This window comes from Phodopus roborovskii, unplaced genomic scaffold (assembly GCF_943737965.1).
Source record: "Phodopus roborovskii unplaced genomic scaffold, PHOROB, whole genome shotgun sequence".
In the NCBI taxonomy this organism is placed as follows: Eukaryota; Metazoa; Chordata; class Mammalia; order Rodentia; family Cricetidae; genus Phodopus; species Phodopus roborovskii.
The window spans coordinates 461,095-481,837 of NW_026126483.1; the positions used below are offsets into that span (position 1 = coordinate 461,095).

The 20,743-nt window shown below is 40.0% G+C and overlaps 1 protein-coding gene across 1 annotated transcript in view; it reads right to left on the bottom strand.

Annotated features, from left to right (window-relative positions):
• Slc17a1 (solute carrier family 17 member 1) overlaps positions 1-20,743 on the bottom strand; it is a 36,173-nt gene that overhangs the window by 2,289 nt on the left and 13,141 nt on the right. Inside the window, exons 3-12 of the mRNA XM_051194560.1 lie at positions 19,700-19,872; positions 18,339-18,572; positions 18,171-18,258; positions 17,445-17,531; positions 15,437-15,555; positions 15,186-15,347; positions 13,866-13,998; positions 13,626-13,773; positions 7,040-7,130; positions 2,463-2,599 (exon numbers count right to left, since the gene is read on the bottom strand). Of these exons, the coding sequence (XP_051050517.1) occupies positions 2,465-2,599; positions 7,040-7,130; positions 13,626-13,773; positions 13,866-13,998; positions 15,186-15,347; positions 15,437-15,555; positions 17,445-17,531; positions 18,171-18,258; positions 18,339-18,572; positions 19,700-19,872 (1,370 nt within the window). The 3' untranslated portion in view covers positions 2,463-2,464. The remainder of the gene's footprint in view (positions 1-2,462; positions 2,600-7,039; positions 7,131-13,625; positions 13,774-13,865; positions 13,999-15,185; positions 15,348-15,436; positions 15,556-17,444; positions 17,532-18,170; positions 18,259-18,338; positions 18,573-19,699; positions 19,873-20,743) is intronic.

Consider the following 20,743-nt stretch of genomic DNA (forward strand, 5'->3'; position numbering starts at 1 on the left):
AAGAGCTGCATACAAGCAGATAATGTACATTGAGTGCAGTGCATTCCTCTCATGCTTGCCACCCCTTTGCTTCTTCCCCTCCCCCTCCCCCATTTCCCCCATTGTTTGCCTAGACTGTTTTGCTGATTTTAATGTCCTATATATGCACATGATATTACATATCTGTATGCCTTTATTTTCTATTTATACTTTTTTAGTCTTGTGTGTGTGTTTGAAGCTTTATATGTCAATCATGCATTGCCTACCTTTCTATCAGCATCTTGTCAGCTGGACAGAACCCTAATTTGCTGTAGGTATTTGAAGGCCTCTCGATGACATTGTCACTGCCTGGAGTGCACAGATTTCATCTAAGAAGTTCACTTCCGTTCTCCTAATGTGAGGTGGCCTATCTGTAGCAATATGGTTTTTATAAATTCATGGCCAGTCCTTGTATAATAGGCCAACTTGGGGTGTTACAATGATGGCCTTCAGGGTAGTCTGGGGCACGCACAGCAGATCTATAACCCAAAGTGAAACCCTGGGAGAGTTGAGGTGGAGAGAGGCTTTGCAAGCATTTAAAAATGCCTGTTTTTACATGAAGGTCAGAACAATATAAACTTATCCATCCTTAATTCTGGTCATGGTGGCACAGATGTGTAACTCAAGCACTCAAAAATGGAGGTGGAAAAATCATGAACTCCAGGCCAGCCTGGGCTATGTAGAAATATCAAGGCTTATATAAGCTGTACTTAATGAGATTTTGAATCCTCTCTCTCTCTCCACAAAAACAAAACAAAACAAACAAACAAACAAACAAAAAAAAACCAAGCCAACACAAATTAACAAAGAAAAACACCAAATTAGATGTTTTGTTTTCTCCTGCCCTTTGAATTCAGTTTTATACTAAGGGTCTAAGCAAAGCAATTAGAGAAGAAAGGAAATTAAGGCTATCCAAAATGGAACTAGAAGTAAAATCATCAATATTTGTAGATAACAAAATCACTTATGTAAAAACCATTGTCCACTAAAAGCTAGTTGGATAAACTTAATGAAACTGTAGGGCATTGCAAAAGTGAACTGCATTCCTATTGTATTTAATACAAACATTAAAATGAGAAAATTCCATTTAAAATAGAATATAAAAACCATGCACAATGATGTACTTTTGTGATGTCAGAGCCTGAGAGGTGGGGATGGAAGTTCTGGACCAGTGTTCTTGGGCTTCACAGTGAGTTCCAAGTCCATCCAAGATCAACACACTGGTTCCAACGCTTACACAGATGTTCTCCAGCAACATACTCAAACCAAAATAGATATTTAAAAGTGCATTCATGTCAACAACAGAAAGGACCAATGAGCAGTGGCTCATATATAACATCAGCTTACAAGCAATAGCATCCCCTCCAAAACAGACTGCAGGGGCAACAACAGAACCCTCTTTGATGCCACATTTCTGTCTTCTTTTGGGGAGGAATGTCTGTCTATCCTGACAGTTCCTATTTCCTCGCATCATATTTTCTTTCCTTTTGTTCTACAGATAAAAGACAACAGAAAATGGCAGAAAGCAAATATGTGGCTCAATGGTTTGCAAGCACAAGGACCTGAGTTTGATTCCCTGAATCCATTTAAAAATGTACAGCATAGGGGCACATACTTGTAACTTGAGTACTGGGAAAGCAGAGGCAGGAAGATCACTGGGCCTGATTGGCCAATAAGAGACTTTGTCTCAGAAGAGGTGGGCAGCATGAGGATGACATCTGAAGCTGTCTTTGGCTCTCCCTCTCTCTGTCTCTCTCTGTCTCTGTCTCTCTCTCTCTTATGAGCCCAGAGACACTTGTATATACACTCTTCCCTCATAACTAAAAAGAGGTGAGCTCAGTATTTTTTTGTTTCTGCACTGGTGAAACACTAACAGCTGTTGGCATCCATCACAATGAGGTATCTTGATTCAATGGGGCTTAAAAAAAATAACTATTTCACAATTGCCAGTTCTAATCAGGAGCCATTTCTTCTCCCATTTATTTGTCACCCACAGTTTGTATAAAACTACCAGATTCTCTTTGAGCACACCTTAACTGACCTCCTGTCTTCTATGATAGCTATGGCTAAACTAGCAGTAAGTTTTAGATCCTATGTAATTTAAGTCCTAGCCAGCACTTTCCAGAGACATTACTTCCTTTGCCTCAACATGCCACATTTTCTGACCTTTATTCTACTTTCCTGAAGGCATGTCTTCATCTCTTTTGCATTTTCCTTCACTGCTCGTTTTTGAGAAGCTCACTCTCCCAAATTTACTACAGCAACTCCATGTCTCCCTGGAATGCCAGACCAGGGGGCTCTGTGGTATCAGTGATATCATTATTTCAGATTTAGCATTCTATTTCCCAACCCACATCTTATTGCTCTCTTTCTCAGCAATTCATCTTCAGCTGTTCTCTTCCCTGCACAGTTTCAAAACGTTCCTTAATCTGATAATATCTCACCTTCACAGTCGTGTGTTTTTTATTTCTTTAGCCCAGTCCTGAATTTCTCCTTTAGCAAATATAAGGTAGAAAGTTAGGCACGTCACATTGATGCCTGCCATCAAGAAGAAGATTTTATGCCAAGCATTTTCCGGATCCTGAGAGATTAAAATGCAAAGTGTAAGTGACTGATCTTGATTTTGTGTTTTATAACATTTAAAATATAGTATCAAAATAATATGTAGACTCAATACAGATCACTTAAGCATTCAAAACACTTACAAATAACCAAGAAAGTCATCATTTCACTCAAGTAATTGCTTTTATTTACTTATTATTATTATTTTATTATTATTATTATTATTATTATTATTATTATTTGAGACAGGTTTCTTGTGTGGGCATGTCTTTCCTAGAACTTATTCTGTTGACCAGGCTGGTCTTGAATTCAGAGATCCACCTGCCTCTGCCTCTGAAGTGCTGGGATTAAAGGGATGCCCCACTACCAACATATATACCAGTTTCTTATAAATAAAAAATGCATCACTTTTCTCATAATTCATTATTCCAAAACTCCCTGTCTCTTTCAAGATATCTCATCCAGACAACAGTGTATTGTATCAGATAAGCAAGTGTGTTTTCAAGTGCAGTGAGCAGATTTAACCCATTTCTATGCACTATACCTATTAACTTTCCCATTCTATGTACAGCAATTATTATTTTGCTACAATGCCTCTAATGTCATTTTGTATTTCTCATGGCAGTGTTCCAATACATTTAAGAGAAAACATTCCAGGTTTTGTTCTTCAAGGCCTTCCCTAGTGTTGGATGTGGTGGCGCACACGTATTGTCTCAACATTCAGGAGGCAGGGGCAGAGGCAGGAGGAGAGATGCATAGTGAGTTCCAGATCATCCAGTCTTACACAGCGAAGTCCTGTCTCAAACAAGAGTCCAGATCCCCTCAATTATTCTTAGCCCTTGGTGATATATATATATATATACATATATATATATATATATATCACCATTTCCACAAAAATAATGTAAAGTTTTGATTGGGATTATATGGAACCAGCAGATTTTATAACAGAATTTGAAGGCATTTTATAATTTCAAGTCTTTTAAAATAAGAAAATGGTGTATCTTGCCATTTATGAGATTTTTTTTAAAATTCTGTAAAAACTGTCTCCTGATTTCTCCACAGATACATAAATCATTCATTAAATATATTCTTACACATTTTATTTTAGGGCTATAAATGATATATAAAACTATTTTCATGCTGTTTATTCAGATATTTAGAAAATAATTTGTAGCTGCATGGTGGTGTACACTTTTAATTCCAGCCTTCAGGAAGCAGAGACACATAGAGTTCTATGAGTTTGAGGCCAGTCTCATCTATAAAACGAGTTCTGGGACAGACAAGATAAAATGCTGTGTTTATCAAGGTCTCTGCCTTTCATGTACTCTGAAGAGCACCCCTAAAAGCAGAAGTCCTTTTCCCAAGAGAAAAAAATTCTTTGAGTTTCTGTTTCTTGCAGACACTGCCTGCTACTGCCTCTGTATCTTCAACTCGTTCAAGTTTCAAAGAAGACTCACCTTCTAGTTTTCAGTCATGACAACTGTTTCCATAAAAAAAAAATAATAACAAGTGGTGTCTAGATCATGTCAGGGAAATCCACAGATACAGCTGACCCAAGCTCATGGGAGCTCACAGACACTGCATGGGGCCAACCTAGGCCCTCTGCATGTGTGTGACAGCTGTGTAGCTTGCTCTGTTTGTGGGACCCTTAGCAGTGGGACCAGTATCTGTCCCTGGATCCTGAGTTGGCTTCTTGAAATCTATCCCCGGTGATGGGATGCCTTGCTCAACCTTGATGCAGTGGGGAAGAGCTTGGTCTTGCCTCAACTTGATATGCTATGTTTTGTTAACTCCCATAGGAGACCTTATCCTTTCGAGGAGTGGATGGTGTAGTGGGGGGCATAGAAAGGAGATGAGAGAAGGGAATAAAAGGAGATGAGGGAGGAGAAACTGTGGTTGGCATGTAAAACAAATATTAAAAATTAAAAAAAAGATAATTGCCTCAAACCCACTCCCATTGATGAAGTAGAGTCCTTAAAGCTTCCTTTTGTTCAGATTAAGTCTAATATTTCTAACTTTAATTTTTATATTGTTGACTATAAAGGGGTAAATTGGATTCCTTGTCATATTTCTTACATCTTCAGTCTCTTCTTTTACTTTTAAAATGCGCATTGCTTCCAGTATCTTTGAGCCTCTAATTCTAAGTTTGTTTGTTTATTTTCACATTTCTTCAAGTGTTTTGTGTGTGTTTTTTTTTTCTTTTCAATTTTGAGCCCTATTTACTAAACTCCCGTGGAACATGGATTCAGGATATTTCTCTAGAAAAATTTAATTTGTTCCAACCAGGCAGCTAAGGTCTTGAAAAGCAATTTTTCTCATGTGACATTTAGAAGAAAAAAGATTTAGTGGGGCTGGAAAGAGAGTTCAGAGGTTGAGAGCACTATCTGCTTTTCCAGAGGACTGGGATTATCTATTTCTAGCACCCACATGGTGTCCAACAATGGACTGTCTCTCTAGTTCTAGAGGAAATGATGTTCTTTTCCAGATTCTAAGAGTATCAGGTATGCACATGACAGACATGCATTAAAAAAACCACGTATTACATAAAATAAAAACAATAAAAAAATTGAGGGAGAAACAAGATTTGAATATGGACTTCAACCTTTTGTTTGTTTATTGTTTTACATGCTCAGTGGATGTTTTATTCAGTGTTTCTGTTTCCTCACACTGAGGCAAAGGCAGACAAGATTCCTTCCTGGGTAGAGACAACTTTGCAAAGATCTAGGGTTACATTTCCTCACACCTTTCAGAAGTTAGCAAAAGAGTTTGCTTGGTTGACAATAATTGGTAATCAGCTCAGGGTATTCAAGATATGCAGCAGATGAGCAGAAGAGCTGGCTCTTATGCTCAGAAAGAGGACTCATCTAGGCTGCCTTGATTTCCCTTCTCCAGTGAGGTCAGCGTTCCTCTTAGGGAGTTTCCATGGTACTGTCTGTGACTTCAGACTTTATGACACCATAAATATGTGAAGCAGGATTTTGGGAAGCTCCTCTATGGGAACCATGATGTATGCTGACCACCTCACCCTGACCCATGCTGAGTGGTGGGTTGCAGAAATCTCCAGCACGACTTCTCACCTGGGGAGCTTTCCTCCAAATGAAGCAGTTTAGGAGCTAGTAAAATTGATAGGGGTGGGGATGGGAGAGATAAGGACTCTTGTAATCTATACTGTGGACAGTATCTTTGCCTTCCATAAGGTAGAAAGAGCTCTGCATGTGCGTGTCATCAACACTGCACACCCTGCTAGCTAGCATTTGTCTGTTCTGGAGTTAATGCTCCAGCCCAGGTGAAAGAAGGCAGGGTTGAGCAGACACTAGTTAGACTCGGTATATCAAGAAAAGACTGGTCTCAGACTCCTAGAGAATGAGGGGAAATTGCAAATCACAACACCCAAAGGAACGTGGACACAGCAAGTCTCAGAAATGTTGCTGATCACCTAACCAGGAGGGCAAGACCGACCTCTAGAATGATTAACCGCTCCCCTTAAACCAGCTGGCTTCTCAACTCATTGAATCAAACACTTCGAATCAAGTGCCACAGGAAGGTGTCATTTCTGCCTCTGCTCACAGCTTTCGTGGCAGCAGTGAGCATGACCTTCGATATTCTGGATGCAAAGTGAGGGCTTAAGCCAGCACACCCATCCTGGCTCTGCTCTTTTGGAATGTTTGCCCGTTGATCTACTGTAGCCAGTGGCCCTGTGATCATTCACCTCCCTGGAATCAATTTTTCTGAATTTCAAAAATGGTCTTTTACTTTTTTTTCCCAAGAGGAGGCAAGGGTTTTAAAACCGTTGTTATTTGTGTGTATCACAGGTTACGTGCTTGCGGGCATGCACACGTGCCCGCACGAGTATGTGCCGCAGCCTGAATGTGGAGGTCATGTGGAGTGTTTGTGGAGTCACTTTTCTCTTTCCACCTTTAAGTGGGTCCCAGGGTTCTGACAAAGTTGTTAGGCTTGTACAGTAAGTGCTGTACTCTTGTACCCCCTAAGCTATCTTGCCAGCCTGAAGCACACATTTTAAGTAACTTTAAATTGGCAGTGTTTCAGTGGTGCCCATCAGGAGATCTGAAGTCATTCTGTGACAACTGCAGATACAGTGCCTGCCTCGGTGGAAGTGACAATGTCCTCCAACCTTTAGCGCCTTCCTCTGACAAAGCTCATCTTGTTACTTTCACTACTGTCACTCAGTCAAATCCTCTTTCAACAGCCCCTGTTCCCTGTTAAAACCAGAGACTCATTTCCTCTCAGATAATGAGAGTTCCCAACACCAACGGCTGACACAACGAGAAAGAATATATTGTCTGTAGGAGTGTAGTTAGACTCAGAGGACCACCTGCTGTTGGCATCTCCTCCAAGGTGTGTGTGTGTGTGTCTGTGTGTGTGAGACTTTCGCTATACATTTAATATCAAACAACAACAACAACAAAAACAACTATCATATCTTCATGCTACTTACCTGACTAAGGATCAACCCAGCTAGAGCTGAAGAAATTAGGCCTCCCAACATTCCAATTAAAGCTGTAACTGCTTTAAGAAACCCATAATATCTGTATGAAAAGGAAAGAGAACATGGATGGAAAGCGGTACAAGTGTTTCAGGCAAAGCCACTCCAATCCAATGAGGTTTGAAGGGGGAACTGCTGATACTATGAATACCCATTCCAATTGCTTAAGTTCATTAACTTGGCAGAAAGCATTCATGCATGGCAGCGATGTTCTCATTGTTCTACAGTGTCATAAAGGTTAACTTTAGCAGTAAAGAATTTATGATATTATGAAAATGGGCTCATGTTAGAGTGAAACTCAGCAGTATTTGAAACTTCCAAGTACAGCCAAGAAATGCAGAAGGTGTTAGGGGCTGCCCATAGGAACTGGATTGAGACTCGTGACTGAAGGGCTCTGTTCATTTGGTCTAATCACACAGACCCAGAGCCACTGACCTTAGGGATTGCTGCCTCTGATGAGGAAGTGAAAGACTGTTTATAAGCTGCTATGATTGGCTAGTCCTAGAGGTTCATATCAACCTAAGCAAGAAATGAGCAATAAAAGCCACAGAAAGTCAATAGACTAAGGAGAGGGCAAGTCCATCAGTCACAAAGAAGGAGTTAGTGATTAGTCAAGAGGAGTTGAGTTCAGGCCTGGGAGCCTTGGCCCTTCAGCCAGCATTAGAGGATCTGTGTTAGACAGTCTCACTAGTAGGAAAGTCTTCGAAATCTTTTATTCCTTTCCTTTGGTTTATGCTGTTTCATGTTGTCTTAACATGTTCAGTGTGGGAGGAGCATAGAGTTTGTCAGTTAACTATTCAGCCTCTGTTCAGGGAAGGGTCACAGATGAACCCTAAACACGGTGAGGTTCCACATGAAAATTTTGAGTTGACTTTTGGGAGAGATGGATAGTGCATCTTACTAGGATACTATCCTTTGTCTACCTCTATTGTGAAGGCTATTTAAGCTTGTGAACAGTCACAGGGATTGGTGGTGGCAGGGACCAGTGACTGGCCTCAGTTTCTAGAGTTCACCTATTTGCTGTAGCAACAGAACCCTTGGGTGGAATTGGAGCCAATTATGACTTTTCTAGCCCTTGTTACTTTTGTCTTCTGAGCTCCATAAAAATACTAGGAGATGTGTTTTTATACACACATACATGCATGCACATAAATAAATAAAGGCATATTATGAGTTTGAACAAAAGTAGAAGCCTAATATATTTATATTTACCATTATGAAGTACATCTTAAATTTTCTAGTCATGTTTTTTTGAACTAAAGTATATTTTATCTAATATTGTGATAATAATGCTAGCCTTTGTTTTATTCCATTGATTTTTGAATCCTTTCATTTAATCAGTGTCCCTTCTTGGAAATAAAGCAGTATTTCCTTGTAGATTTAATTTAATCTGTGCAAAAAATCAGGAAGTTGGAAAAGGACTTAACCTCATAGTCCCAGCATGTGGGAGGCTAAGGCAGAGTTAGGACTCTTCCTCTGAAAATGTTAGGACATGTACTCTGAAATGCATTATACAACCACAAGATGGAGCACCTCCCTGACATAGGCCGGGCAGGTGAGAGCTTTGTCCTGCATCTCACATCCCTCAGTCCTCTAATAGTGGGGATTTCATGCAGGAAAGCAAGAGAACTGCTTTGACGTAAGTCTTGCTTTAATGTAAGTCAGCCTTGCAGAAAGACATATTTAGGTGTGGATCCTCATTGCCTCCATTCTTTGTTTTCCCACCGATAGTATATGGTTAAGATTATTATAGTCATACCAGGTCATGATAGACACATAAGATATAATTAATATAATAATTAATTATGATTTTACAGATATACTAGTTTGTAGATACAGTCTTAATTTTTTAAGTGAATACATTTTAATTGACTTTCCACACTTGATCAATTGCTGAGAAGCAATTGATGTTACCCATACTTTATCAAATATTTTTGTGTCTTTATATAATTCTAGAATACTTGCTGGGAATTTTGTTTATTCATTTATTTATTATGTATACAGCGTTCTGCCTGCACATATTCCTGCAGGCCAGAAGAGGGCACTTGATTTCATTACAGATGGTTGTGAGCCACCATGTGGTTTCTGGGAATTGAACTCAGGACCTAAGGAAGAGTAGCCAGTGCTCTTAACCACTGAGCCATTAAATACAAGTCTTGAAACTAAATAAATGAGATGGATACATTTGTTCCTTTCTAGGGGGCATATTTTTTGTGGACCTGGTAGGTGTCGGGCAAAAGGGACTGCCAAAGAAACCCACTCTGACCCTAAACCAGAGCCAGTGAAAGAAACCCATCCTGGCTCTGAACCAGAGCCAAAGAAACACTCTTTGTCCCTGGAACCAGAGCCAGTGAAAGACACACACCCTGAAACTAGAGCCAAAAGGCTAAAAAGGGCCAGTAAAGAAATGCACTTTGGCCCTGAAGACAGAGCCAAATCTGCCCATGACCAACTGATAAGGAAACCAACTAATCCCAGAGCAGGAAAACTAACCAAACCCTGGTCACAAAACCTGAGCACTAAATCTAGTCAATCTGAGCTTGTCCAAGCTCAAGGGGATGGAAATCTGATCTATCCCTCCTTGAAAAATCTTCTTCCTAGAAAAGCTCTACCCTTAAGAAGCCCTATATAAGCCCCTCTGCCTGTTCAGTTAGCAACTGTCTTTCTCCACCCTGGTAGAGGCAGCTAACCTCCTGGATTTTTTCTTCCCAAATAAATCTATTGAAATAGGAGTTTTGGGTGAAGATCTTTTGAGTCACAGAGCTGAATCTCTGTTGAGAAACCTAATTTAGGTGAGCAGCACAGACAGACGTAACAACTTTGAGCCAGAACAGGTTGCTACATTTCTGCAGGGATTTACCCCTTAGCTTAGAGAAGCAGACCTAACAATTTGGGGCAGAGCTGTGAAGAAGGGAATGCCTCTGCTGGGAAACTCCATAGAGGAGCAGAACAATGTTCAGTTGTAATGACTGTCCCTTGGACAGGAACAGGATTGCCACATCCTGCTGGGAGATCATTCCCAGCATCAGATATAGCCTGACTTCTGACAAATCAGTGTACCTTCCCCTCCAGAGCTGGAACACTCGCAGTGAGCAAGGTTCTTTTCAAATCATTGATAATCATCCTTTTGGCTAACTCGACTAGAGGTACTTTGGATAATCCTGTTAATATTTTGCCTGAGTCTTCCAAGGAGAGGAGTATTAGTCTCAAACTACAGTGTGAGTGTCATCTGTTACATGGTGTGAATTACAAAGCTGTTTCTGTTAGTCACAGTAATCTCTCAAAGAACATCTGGTAATAAAAAGCAGTTTCTACACCAAACAAGTATGACCTAAAATCCTAGGTAGGATCCTGTTGTGGTTTGTTTGTATGTTCTAGAGGTTTGGTTGCCAGGGGTTTGGTTGCCAAGAAGTTGGTTGCCAAGGGCTTGGTTGCTAGGCTGGTACTACAGGAGGTGATGGAAGGGTGTGACCTATTGGAAGGTCTTTAGTTATTGAGGAATATGCCCTCAAAGGAAATGTAGCCCTTCTGTTCCTGGCCCTTCTTTTATGTTCCAGATGCGAAGATGAGCAGTTTTGCTTCACAAGCACTCCTGACACAATGTTCTACCTCCACACAGACCCAAAGTAATGAAGCTAACCCATAAAGGACTAAAGTCTCCCAGACTGTGACCCGAAATTAACTTTTTCCCATTATAGATAGGTTAACTTTAGGTATTTTTATAGTAACATAAAGTTGACTAAAAAATCCAAACTAGTAGTCATAATTTAAAAATTAAGCATTTGAATGTAAATCTCCTTGGTAGTAAATAAGTATAGGTTATTGTGAAATTAGTATCAGAACTTGCACATGATAGCAGGAATGATGAAGTAGAGAACCCCGATGACATTTGAACGTGCCAAAGCACTACTATGCACATTTTATCTCTGCTAAATTATTCAGGACTCTTTATTTTATTATTTCATCTTCTCTGTGTGTGTCACAGATTCTCTATAGCTCAGGTGGTCTCAGTATTGCACTCCTCTTTTTCTGCCTCTTGAGTGCTGGGTCATAACTATGTGCCAAATATGGTCCCTTAGTACCCTTAACAGCTCATGAGCTGAGCATCCTCCTTTTACCCTGTTTATAGAGGAAAATGCCAACACAAAGATTTGTTTGTGGCAATATAGAACAATAATCTGATAATATAACTCAAAAATAGGCACTTTGCTGTCTCTGGATAATCTTAATAGATTAGTAACAGGTACACAGTCTATATTTATTCATATTTGACTTGAACAGATTTTTTTTCCTGCTACTCTTCTGCCTGTGAGTGTCATAACATTTGAAATCCCAATGTGCCCTGAAATCAGGATTCAAGACAGAAAAAGGGAGGCTTTTTTATATTTTTTCCCTTTTCTTTCTTGGGCATTTTGAGATAGGGTCTTATATAGCCCAGGGTGGCCTGAAATTTGCAATGTAGCTGAGACTGATCTTGAATTCCTGCTCCTCCTGCCTACACCTCTAGAACTGGAATTAGAGTATGTATGGTCATACCAGAAATAATGATATTTTAAAATTATTATTTAATAACAAACAAAAGAAAATTATAATAATCCCATTTTAAAAGAACTAGGGAAAAAATAGTTAATAATGAATTTAACCAAGGAGTGGAATGACCTATACTCTAAATCTATAATGAATAAATTTAACCAAGGAGTAGAATGGTCTGTACTCTAAATCTATAAAAAAATAAATGTAACCAAGTAATGGAATGACCTTTACTCTAAATCTATAGGGCACTGATGAATTGAAGACATGCAGAGGAGAATGACATCCCAGGCTTATTGATCAGAAGAATTAAAATTATTAAAAGATCTCTTTCTTAATGTTATCTAAACACTCTGTTCATGCCTTGTGAAAGTCCAAATGACACTTTTCACGGAACTAGAAAGCAAACTGTTAAAATATATATGGCCTCACAAAATTAGACAAAGCCATCCCAAGGACAAAGAACAAAGCAGGAGGTCTCATACTACTTGTCTTCAAAAAATACCTCAAAGGCATGGCAACCAAAGGGGCCTGGGCTGACATCAAAGTGAACACATCGACCAACGAAGCAAAACAGAGGGTGAAGAACCCAAACCTAGGTATTTATGGCAGTCTTAGTTTTTTTTTTTTAACAAAACTGCTAAGAACAGAAAAATGGAGAAAATAGTATTGGAACCTTTGTGTATCTACTTACAGAAGAAAACAGAATTGTGCCTTTCTTTCAGACAATATATAGTGATGAATTCAAAAGTAATTGAAGGCCTGAAACTATAAAGCCATGAGAAAGAAGCACTGTGGGAAACTCTGTGGTGATATGTTATTTATGATTTATTAAAGCTTTCCTGTGGGTTCAGAATGTAAACTAGCTACAAGCCATAGAGGTCAGACAGTGGTGATACACACCTTTAATCCCAGCAGCCATACTAGCTAGCCAGGCAGTGGGGGCACACACCTTTAATCCCAGAACTTGGAAGACAGGCAGATGGATCTCTGTTAGTTCAAGGCCACCTTCGCCTATACAAGAGTGAAGAGTAACAGAACTCACACCTTTGATCCCAGCTCTTAGGATCACATGCCTTTAATCCCAGCACTAGGGAGGCATAAAAGGAAGAAGCAAAGGGTCTCATGTGGAGATTTAGTTTCCAGACAGGGAGAACTATTGTCCCTGAAGGTTGATGGAGAGAGCATTGCACTCTGAGGATTTCTGGAATCAGGATCACCCGTTCAGTCTAAGGTAGAGATAAGAGATGGTGGCTGGCTGCTTTGATTATCTGACCATAAGCTTGAACCCCAGTATCTGTCTCTGGGTTTTTATTTTTCATTGTCAAAAACTCCAAGACTTTGGCTTAGACAATAATATTTTTTTATATGACTGAAAAAACCTCAAGCAACAAAAGCAACAGAAGAATGCAATTACTTCAAACTACAAGCTTTCTATAAAGTGAGGGAAACAATCAGTGGAGTGAAAAACCAACCTATGCAATGGGAAAAAAATGTAAAGCATACATTTGACAGGGATTATCATCAGAAATACATCAGAAACTCAACTCACTATCAACCTAAAGGAGAATATATCATTGAGTGAAATAGGCAGGGCCACACACAAATGGCATGCGATATCATTAACATGTGGAATATAAAAAGTTGAATTCATAAAAGTAGAGAATAGAAAGAGTCTTATCAGAGTCCAGGGGTGAAGGGAGTTGTTTAGGAAAATGCTGCCTGAAAGACACAAAATGTCAATGAGAATGAATAAGTTCAAGAGATCCATCAAACAACATAGTGATTGCCATTAGCAGCAATGTGCTGTATTCTTGAAGACAGCTACTATGATAGATTTTAAGAATTCTCATTACAAAAAAATTAGCTACACGAGTAATATATATGTTACTTAACTCTATTAAATCATCCTACAATGCATCCACTTCAAAACATCAGGCTGTATACAATAAATGCATGCACTTTTGTTTATTAATGCAAAAATAAATACATTTTAAGAGAGCCCTACCTGGGAGCAATATCCAAAGCATTGATGAGTGGTCCGCAGAAGGAAAAGCTGAGTGTTGAATTGGCAAGTGTCAGGAAAATGATGATGCTGTAGAAGCTGGAGCTCAAGAAGAACAGGCACATGGTGAAGATCACAGGACAGAGAATCCCTGCAAAAAGATTCAGACCATACAGTTAGGTGCTTCTGAACACAGGGTGGAAGGAGTCCCCACGTGTTTGTCCTGCCCTGGCTGTTCCTTACCTAGTGTGGTGAAGAGTTTTCGGATGTTAACTATGCTGAAAATCTTCCTGGACAGGAAGAAGTCTGACAGCTGACCTGATACGATACCGCAGATGTAGGCAAGCAGATAGGAGAGGCTAGACAGCAGTCCATTCTGAGGAAGAAACATCATTCTGAGTGTATATGATGGAGAAGCATCCCTGTACAGTGTTTTCAGTGAAATTCAGTAACTGATGTGTACTTGGGACTTGAAGATGTGACTAGTGTTATAGTTCTTGTCTGGTATGCACAAGGTATTGGGTTCATTCCCCAGTCCCATCTAATTAAATGTGTACTGTGATACAGGAAACCATCCAGGTACATGCAGCACTAGAACTGTGTTTAGGAACACAAGTTCCAATGAAAGAGAAGCATAGTTTTGAGGTTGGTAAGAATTGTCGCCATCCTCTACAGATTTTTGTTCTTAGTGTCATACGACCTGGGAAACTGCAAGAGAAGACTGCTGAGATCAGGAAGTGTCAGCAGGAAAATGATAGAGGATACAGATGATACTGATAATTCGTGACAGACAATTGCACATTTGCTCTAATTGGCCATGGTGAAGTCTAGAAATGACTCCATGGTTCCATTAAGATAAAATTGAATCAATGAGAGCTTGTATGACCACAATACTATGCTGGCAACTAGCTGAGGCAGTAAGTCCACTGAAGAATGTTTCCCAAGTTGGAAGCCCAGACACCATTTCTAAGGAAGTCTTTTCTGGTTACGTTGATAGCATATGATAAGAAGTTCCAAGCACAACTGACTCCCAGTGTCAGATGAGCAATGTGAATCCTTTAAGAGTAAGACCCTATTCCAGGAACAGTGGTTTGACAAGATCTGGGAACAGTGGCAGGGGCTGGCTCAGTAAATTTCACATTAGGACTCACTCCATTCACTGAAGAATGTCAAGCTATCTCCTTCCTCTCCTCCTCCTTTTCCTTCTCCTCCTCCTTCTAGGTAAAAACATCACACTGTGGACCAGGTTAGCCTCAAAGTTAAAGCGATCTGCCTGCTTCAGCTTCCTACTTGCTAAGATGGCAGGCAGGCATTCACATATAAGGCATATATTGAAGGGAACTGGGGGACTGTGGAAATGTACCTGCATGTGTGTTGGTGGTAGAATTGCAGACATTGTATTTATGCCAACACCCTTTGTCTGGGCAGAGTTCCCATATAGGAAAGCATGCATCTCCAGGTAGAGAACAATGGCCCGTGTAGGAAGCAGGCAAAGACTGAGTCTATAGTCACAAGACACAGAGAAATAAAGAGAGAGTCCATGAGAAAAGATGGTACACTCACCTCTCTAATATTAACATGAAGCATGGTGTTGATAAATGTTGGAGTATATGTAACCAGGAGGCTGTTGGTCCATATGAAAGCAAAGCTATTGATGATAATAGCCCAGAGTGGAAGAGACTTAAGCATAGCTTTCATTGGCAGAGATTGTCTGCGAGAACTGACCTGGGAAAGAGATCAAGAAACATTCTAAATGAGGATCATCTGGAATGTGTTTTCTTTGGATCAGAATCTAGAAGAGCTGGGTGTTCTACCTGCTGGGTAAGAGAGGATGTGATGTAGTCCTTCTCAATCCTGCTCATATATGGGTGGTCGTTGGGGTCATCATAGAACAGAAGGAACCAGGAAAGACTCAGAACACAGCCAAGAATACCTATCAGAGAATCACATGTTACAAGGAAGTTCTACCTAGAGTTTTGGATTAGGCACATTTCAGAGCATCAGTCTGAGAACCTACGTGGTCTCTTTCTTCTCTGAGCCCCTCTGAGGCTTACATTTTGACAGTCTTTGTCACCTCTGTTGGCCCTTGATATGGAGTGAATTTTACTGAGATGCTTAGGTCAGTGAGCCCTTTGTTCTGTCCTGATCCAGTGAGTGGACATCCACTCACTTAGGATTCCCTAATATTGGACCTTTATATTTTTAGATTTGTAATGGCTCCCTACCTCAAGAGCATGTCATGCTGAGCTTTCACAGAGCTAGACAGCTACACAATTTTAACCACCACTGCAAGAGTAGACAGGTTTCCCTATTCTGACTCTGCCTTTAGCACACTAGGGGATTAGGCATTTTCTGTAGCCTTCTGACACTCAGTTAGCCATAGATGGCTTGAAAAAATATCAACAGCCCCCCTACTTTCTATTGAATTTGGCCAATAGAAAGCCTGGGAAGGGATGAGAGGGAGAGAGTGAGTGAGAACAAAGTATCTTTTCAAACCTGCCACATCTCCCTCCTAGAGTTACCTCCTTATATATGTTCCTTTGTGAATAAAGAGAGGCATTCCTCAGGCATCCAGTCTATGGGACTTTTTGTCTATGGGACAGCTCTGGTTCACTGCTTTCTTGGGCTCGAGGGAAGGGTAGTAGTAGTAGCTCTTGTAACCTAACTTCATATTATGACATTGTCCCTATAAATTTACAGTCTGTCTTTCAAAGTAATTGCTTGGTAAATATGGAGGTTTGAAAGAGAATGGCCCCCATAGAGTCATGTGTTTGAATGTTTGGTCTTCAGTTGGTAGAACTGTTTGGGAAGGAAGGCCTTGTTGGAGGAAATGTGTCATTGGGAGCAGACTTTGTGGTTTCAAAAGCCCACACCATACCTCACCCCACCCCTGTCTATGTCTCTCTCTCTGCCTCCTGGATGCTCCCCACCATGACAATCACGAACTTGGCCTTGCATACTGTAATCAGACCCCCAAATTAAATGCTTTTTAAATAAGTTGCCTTGGTCATGATGTCTTATCTCAGCAATAGAAAAGAATGAGACAATAAAAAAAGTAAAATATTAAAAATCCCAAGTTTGCCATAGTTGTGACTTTGAGCAATGTGACTTGAATATAAAATATCTGACTTGAGAATAAAATGTCCAAGAGGCTCTTGTGTTGGGACACTTGGTCCCCAAATGGTGGCACAGGAGTGAAAGGCTGTGGAACCTTGGGACATGGAGGGAGTGTTACTGGAGGAAGTTAGTCACTAGGGGGCAGACACCATAGCGTGAATCCAACAGTGATTGTATAATTCACTTGGCAACATCTGTTCTTTATTCTGATTACTTACTCCAATTTGTGAACTATATTTTCTCCTAAAGATGTTACTATGTTTGCTTATGGCCTAGCACTACAGGTATGGATTATATATAACTTGTCATATGACCTTTTAGAAATCAGTATAGGTAAAATTATGATAGTCTGTTCTCTCAGAGAATTTTTTTTACATAATATATACCAAACTGTAACATGTAGTTATGTAAAGTGTGCAGGAAATTATGAACTGCATTTCTGATCATCAGCCTCTTGAATTCTGATTTCTCTTTCCCTTAGTGAAGACTGTGGGCTGTTTATTATTATTGCTATTACAACCCCAAGAGTTTCCCCTCTCCTCCTCCCAGTCCCTCTCCACCACCTCTCTCTGTATCCTCCCCCCCCCCGCTTCAGGTTTATTTTAATAGGGATTTAATATAAATTGTTGTATTATATTTATATTCTTGTGTATTCTTAAGTTTTGATGCCTTACTGAGGTTTTATTTAAAAAAGTATATACTCACCAAAAATGTAGAAAACCATAGGCCAGCCCAGAAAATCACAGATGAATCCACTCACAAGCAGGACAATAAATGGTCCCATTGCAAACCCTAATCAAAGAGTACAGAGAACATCCCTGTTAACTTAGCAAAGGCACCTGAAAATGCAGCCAATAAACCTCTGTGTTGTGATGAACAGTCTCCATGAAAGAAGTTCATGTTTCCAATGCTCAGAAGGAACAGAGAAAGTCTCTCTCTTCTCTCCTTTGCAGTTGTTTGAGGCAAGAACACTTTTCATTCTAAAACGTGTGTGTGTGTGTGTGTGTGTGTGTGTGTGTGTCCATGTGTATTCATTTGGAGGCCAAAGGTTTAAGTCCAGTGTTTTTTTTTTTGTTGTTGTTGTTGTTTTTTCTTGATCTCTGTACTGAGACTTTTCAATGAACTTAAAACTCACTCTTTCAGTGGGGCTGGCTGGTCAGTGAGCCTTTGGCCTACATCTGTCTCTGGGTCAACTGTGCTGGGTGTGTGCTCCCATACCTGTTATTTTACATGGGTGCCAGGGTTCCCATGCTTGTGTGGCAAACATTTTATCCACTGAGTTGCATCTTCCCCTTTAATTAAAACAATAATATTGCAGGGGATATTTCTAAGCCCCTAAAATTTCAGAGCACAGGTTTCTAGTGGCTCTTAGAAGGACATGCCACAAGGAGATAAAAGCAGGACTTAACCATTCTTAGCTTAAGTATTTACCTGATAGAGTCGTAGAAGTAAGTCGGCCCCTTTCCAAGGGAGGTGCCCATTTGACCCATATTTCATGCTGGCCCGTTGACACTATCCCCTGAAATGAAAAGATGAGGACTTTTGAACTCTAACACTCTGAATCCAAGTTCTTTGTCTGTTTTAACCATGTCTTAATACCTGTGCTATTCCCTGGAGTATTCGACACACAATGACCAAAGCTGCTCCAACTTTTGCTGCTTGTGGGATAAGCAGGGATAGCGCAGAGCTGAGGAGCAATGAGGACCCAATTATTCTCTTCATTGGGTATCTTCCAGCTAGGTACCCAACAGGAAGTTGAACCATAATCATACCAAAGAAGATAGAACTGAGAATAAGCCCTTGAATATCAAGGCTCCAGGAATACACAGGATTCTAAAAGAAAGAAAGAAAGAAAGGGACACATGTCTAAGGACTCTGCATTGGAGATAAAATCTGGTGTTCATGGGTTTCAGGAATGTGGTTTTGCTGGTCAGTCTGTGTAAAGTAGTTCCCCTTCTTCCTAAAGTGTCTGTTGTTGTTGTCGTTGTTTTCTCAAGATAACTTTATTATCATATAATGTCATTTTTACATATGTATTTACATTTAATCATTGATAGTTTTAATTATAGGTTAAGTATCTCTTGTCTGAAATGCTTGGGACCAGAAGTGTGTCCAATTCTTTTGGATAATGGAGATATTTCAGCAGGGATGAGATACCTGCTTTGTACCCATAGTTAGGAAGGAGAAATGAATGCTGATTCTCAGCCTGTTTTCTCTTTTTATTCATACTAACATCCCAGCACACTGAATGCTGTCATCTACATTAGAGTGAGTTGCCCCACCTCAGTTAACACAATCTAGAAACTCCCTCACAGACATGTCCAGAGGCATGTCTCCTAGGTGATCCTAGATCCTGTCAAGTTACAATCAATATTAACCATATCTTTCATTTTCTATGTACGGCTTTTCCTTCCTTCCTTCCTTCCTTCCTTCCTTCCTTCCTTCCTTCCTTTCTTTTTTCTTTTTTCTTTTTTCTTTTTTTGCCCCCATCTCTTTTCCAAAGTTCTTATCTAAAGAAGTGCTAACTCTTGGGTTTTGCTATTCTTTAACTTGAAGTCCTAGAACAAGCCCTTCCAAAATGTCGAATTATTCTTTTTTCTTATTAAAAGGTTTCTTTATGTATTTTAGGTGTTTTATCTGCATGTGTGTCTGCACACCAGAAGAGGGTATCAGATCCCACAGGATAACAGGCATTGACTGTTGTGAGCAGCCATGTGGGTGCTGGGAATTGAACCTGATCAGGACTCTTGGAACAACAGTTAGTGCTCTTAACAGCTGAGCCATCTCTCCAGTCTTTGACCTTTTCTGTAATCACAGAATATGCTCATTTAGGTTCTTACTCAGACTAAAACTTGGGTTTCATTTTCTAACTATTATTATCTTACAAATACTATATGGCCTCTGTAGAAACTAGCTAACAAAGTAAAGCTTTAAACGTATGCTTTATACTTTCAGTGTACCTTTACATCATCCAGTATCTCCACTGCAGATCCGTTAGGCAGATGGGGTGGTTTGGTGCTGTTCACCATAGCTACCATGGTGAGGTTCAGGCACACTCTCTGGGCCGTGATGACAATATTACAGAAGTGCAAAAGGATAGCCAGTCCATATCGGAAGGAACAGAGCCCTGGAACTGGGATGTAGAAAAGAATACCTCAATTAGTAATGCAATCAAAGTAAAACTTCTGCTATTTGGAACACTATATATCCCAGGTAGTAACTTGTGAAAACATCCTTTTAGAAATTACCATATAATACTAAGACGTGGGACTCATTTAATAATCCTTATTACCTTAAGACATCATTCCAATTACAATGTCTGGGAATGTTAATACAGTTTGTAAATGCTTTGGTGCATGTCTATTATAAAGAAAGCTTGGGTTTTCTTTGGAAATAAGTCCCCTTAATATAATTAATGGTATTTTCTCTCAAAGAAATTGCTTCAAACTTCAAACTGATATGGCTACTCTAATTGAGAAATTTGTATTTTCACATTGCAAAAATTTTTTTCTTAAGAGAATAAGCTTGCTGAGAAAGCATCAAGCTACAGTAAAGAATGTAGTATTGGTAAATAACCAAGCACACCCTTCAGTGGAAGAAAGCAGGACTTCCAGAAACACATGTTCATCTATGAATCTATGACTAAATTGTGTGTGTGTGTTTGTGTGTGCTGCATGTCTGTACCTATGCTCAGATTGGGAGAAAGTGGTTACACATATGTGGAATCCAGAGGTCAATGTTGAGTGTCTTCCTCTATTGCTCTCCACCTTATCTGCCTTAGTTTTTAAGTAAGCAACTCTCATGGAACCTGGGCCACTCTGGTTAGGCCAGACTGTCTGGAAAACACACCTCAAGAATCTATCCTCTTCCCAATACCAGAATGACAGACACATATCACCACACTTTATAGTAAGATATCCACCCCACCTGCACCTGTTGCACTGACCACGCCCACTGGGGGTGTGGGGACAGTGTGAGTGTCACCTGGTGGGACTAGGTCTGGG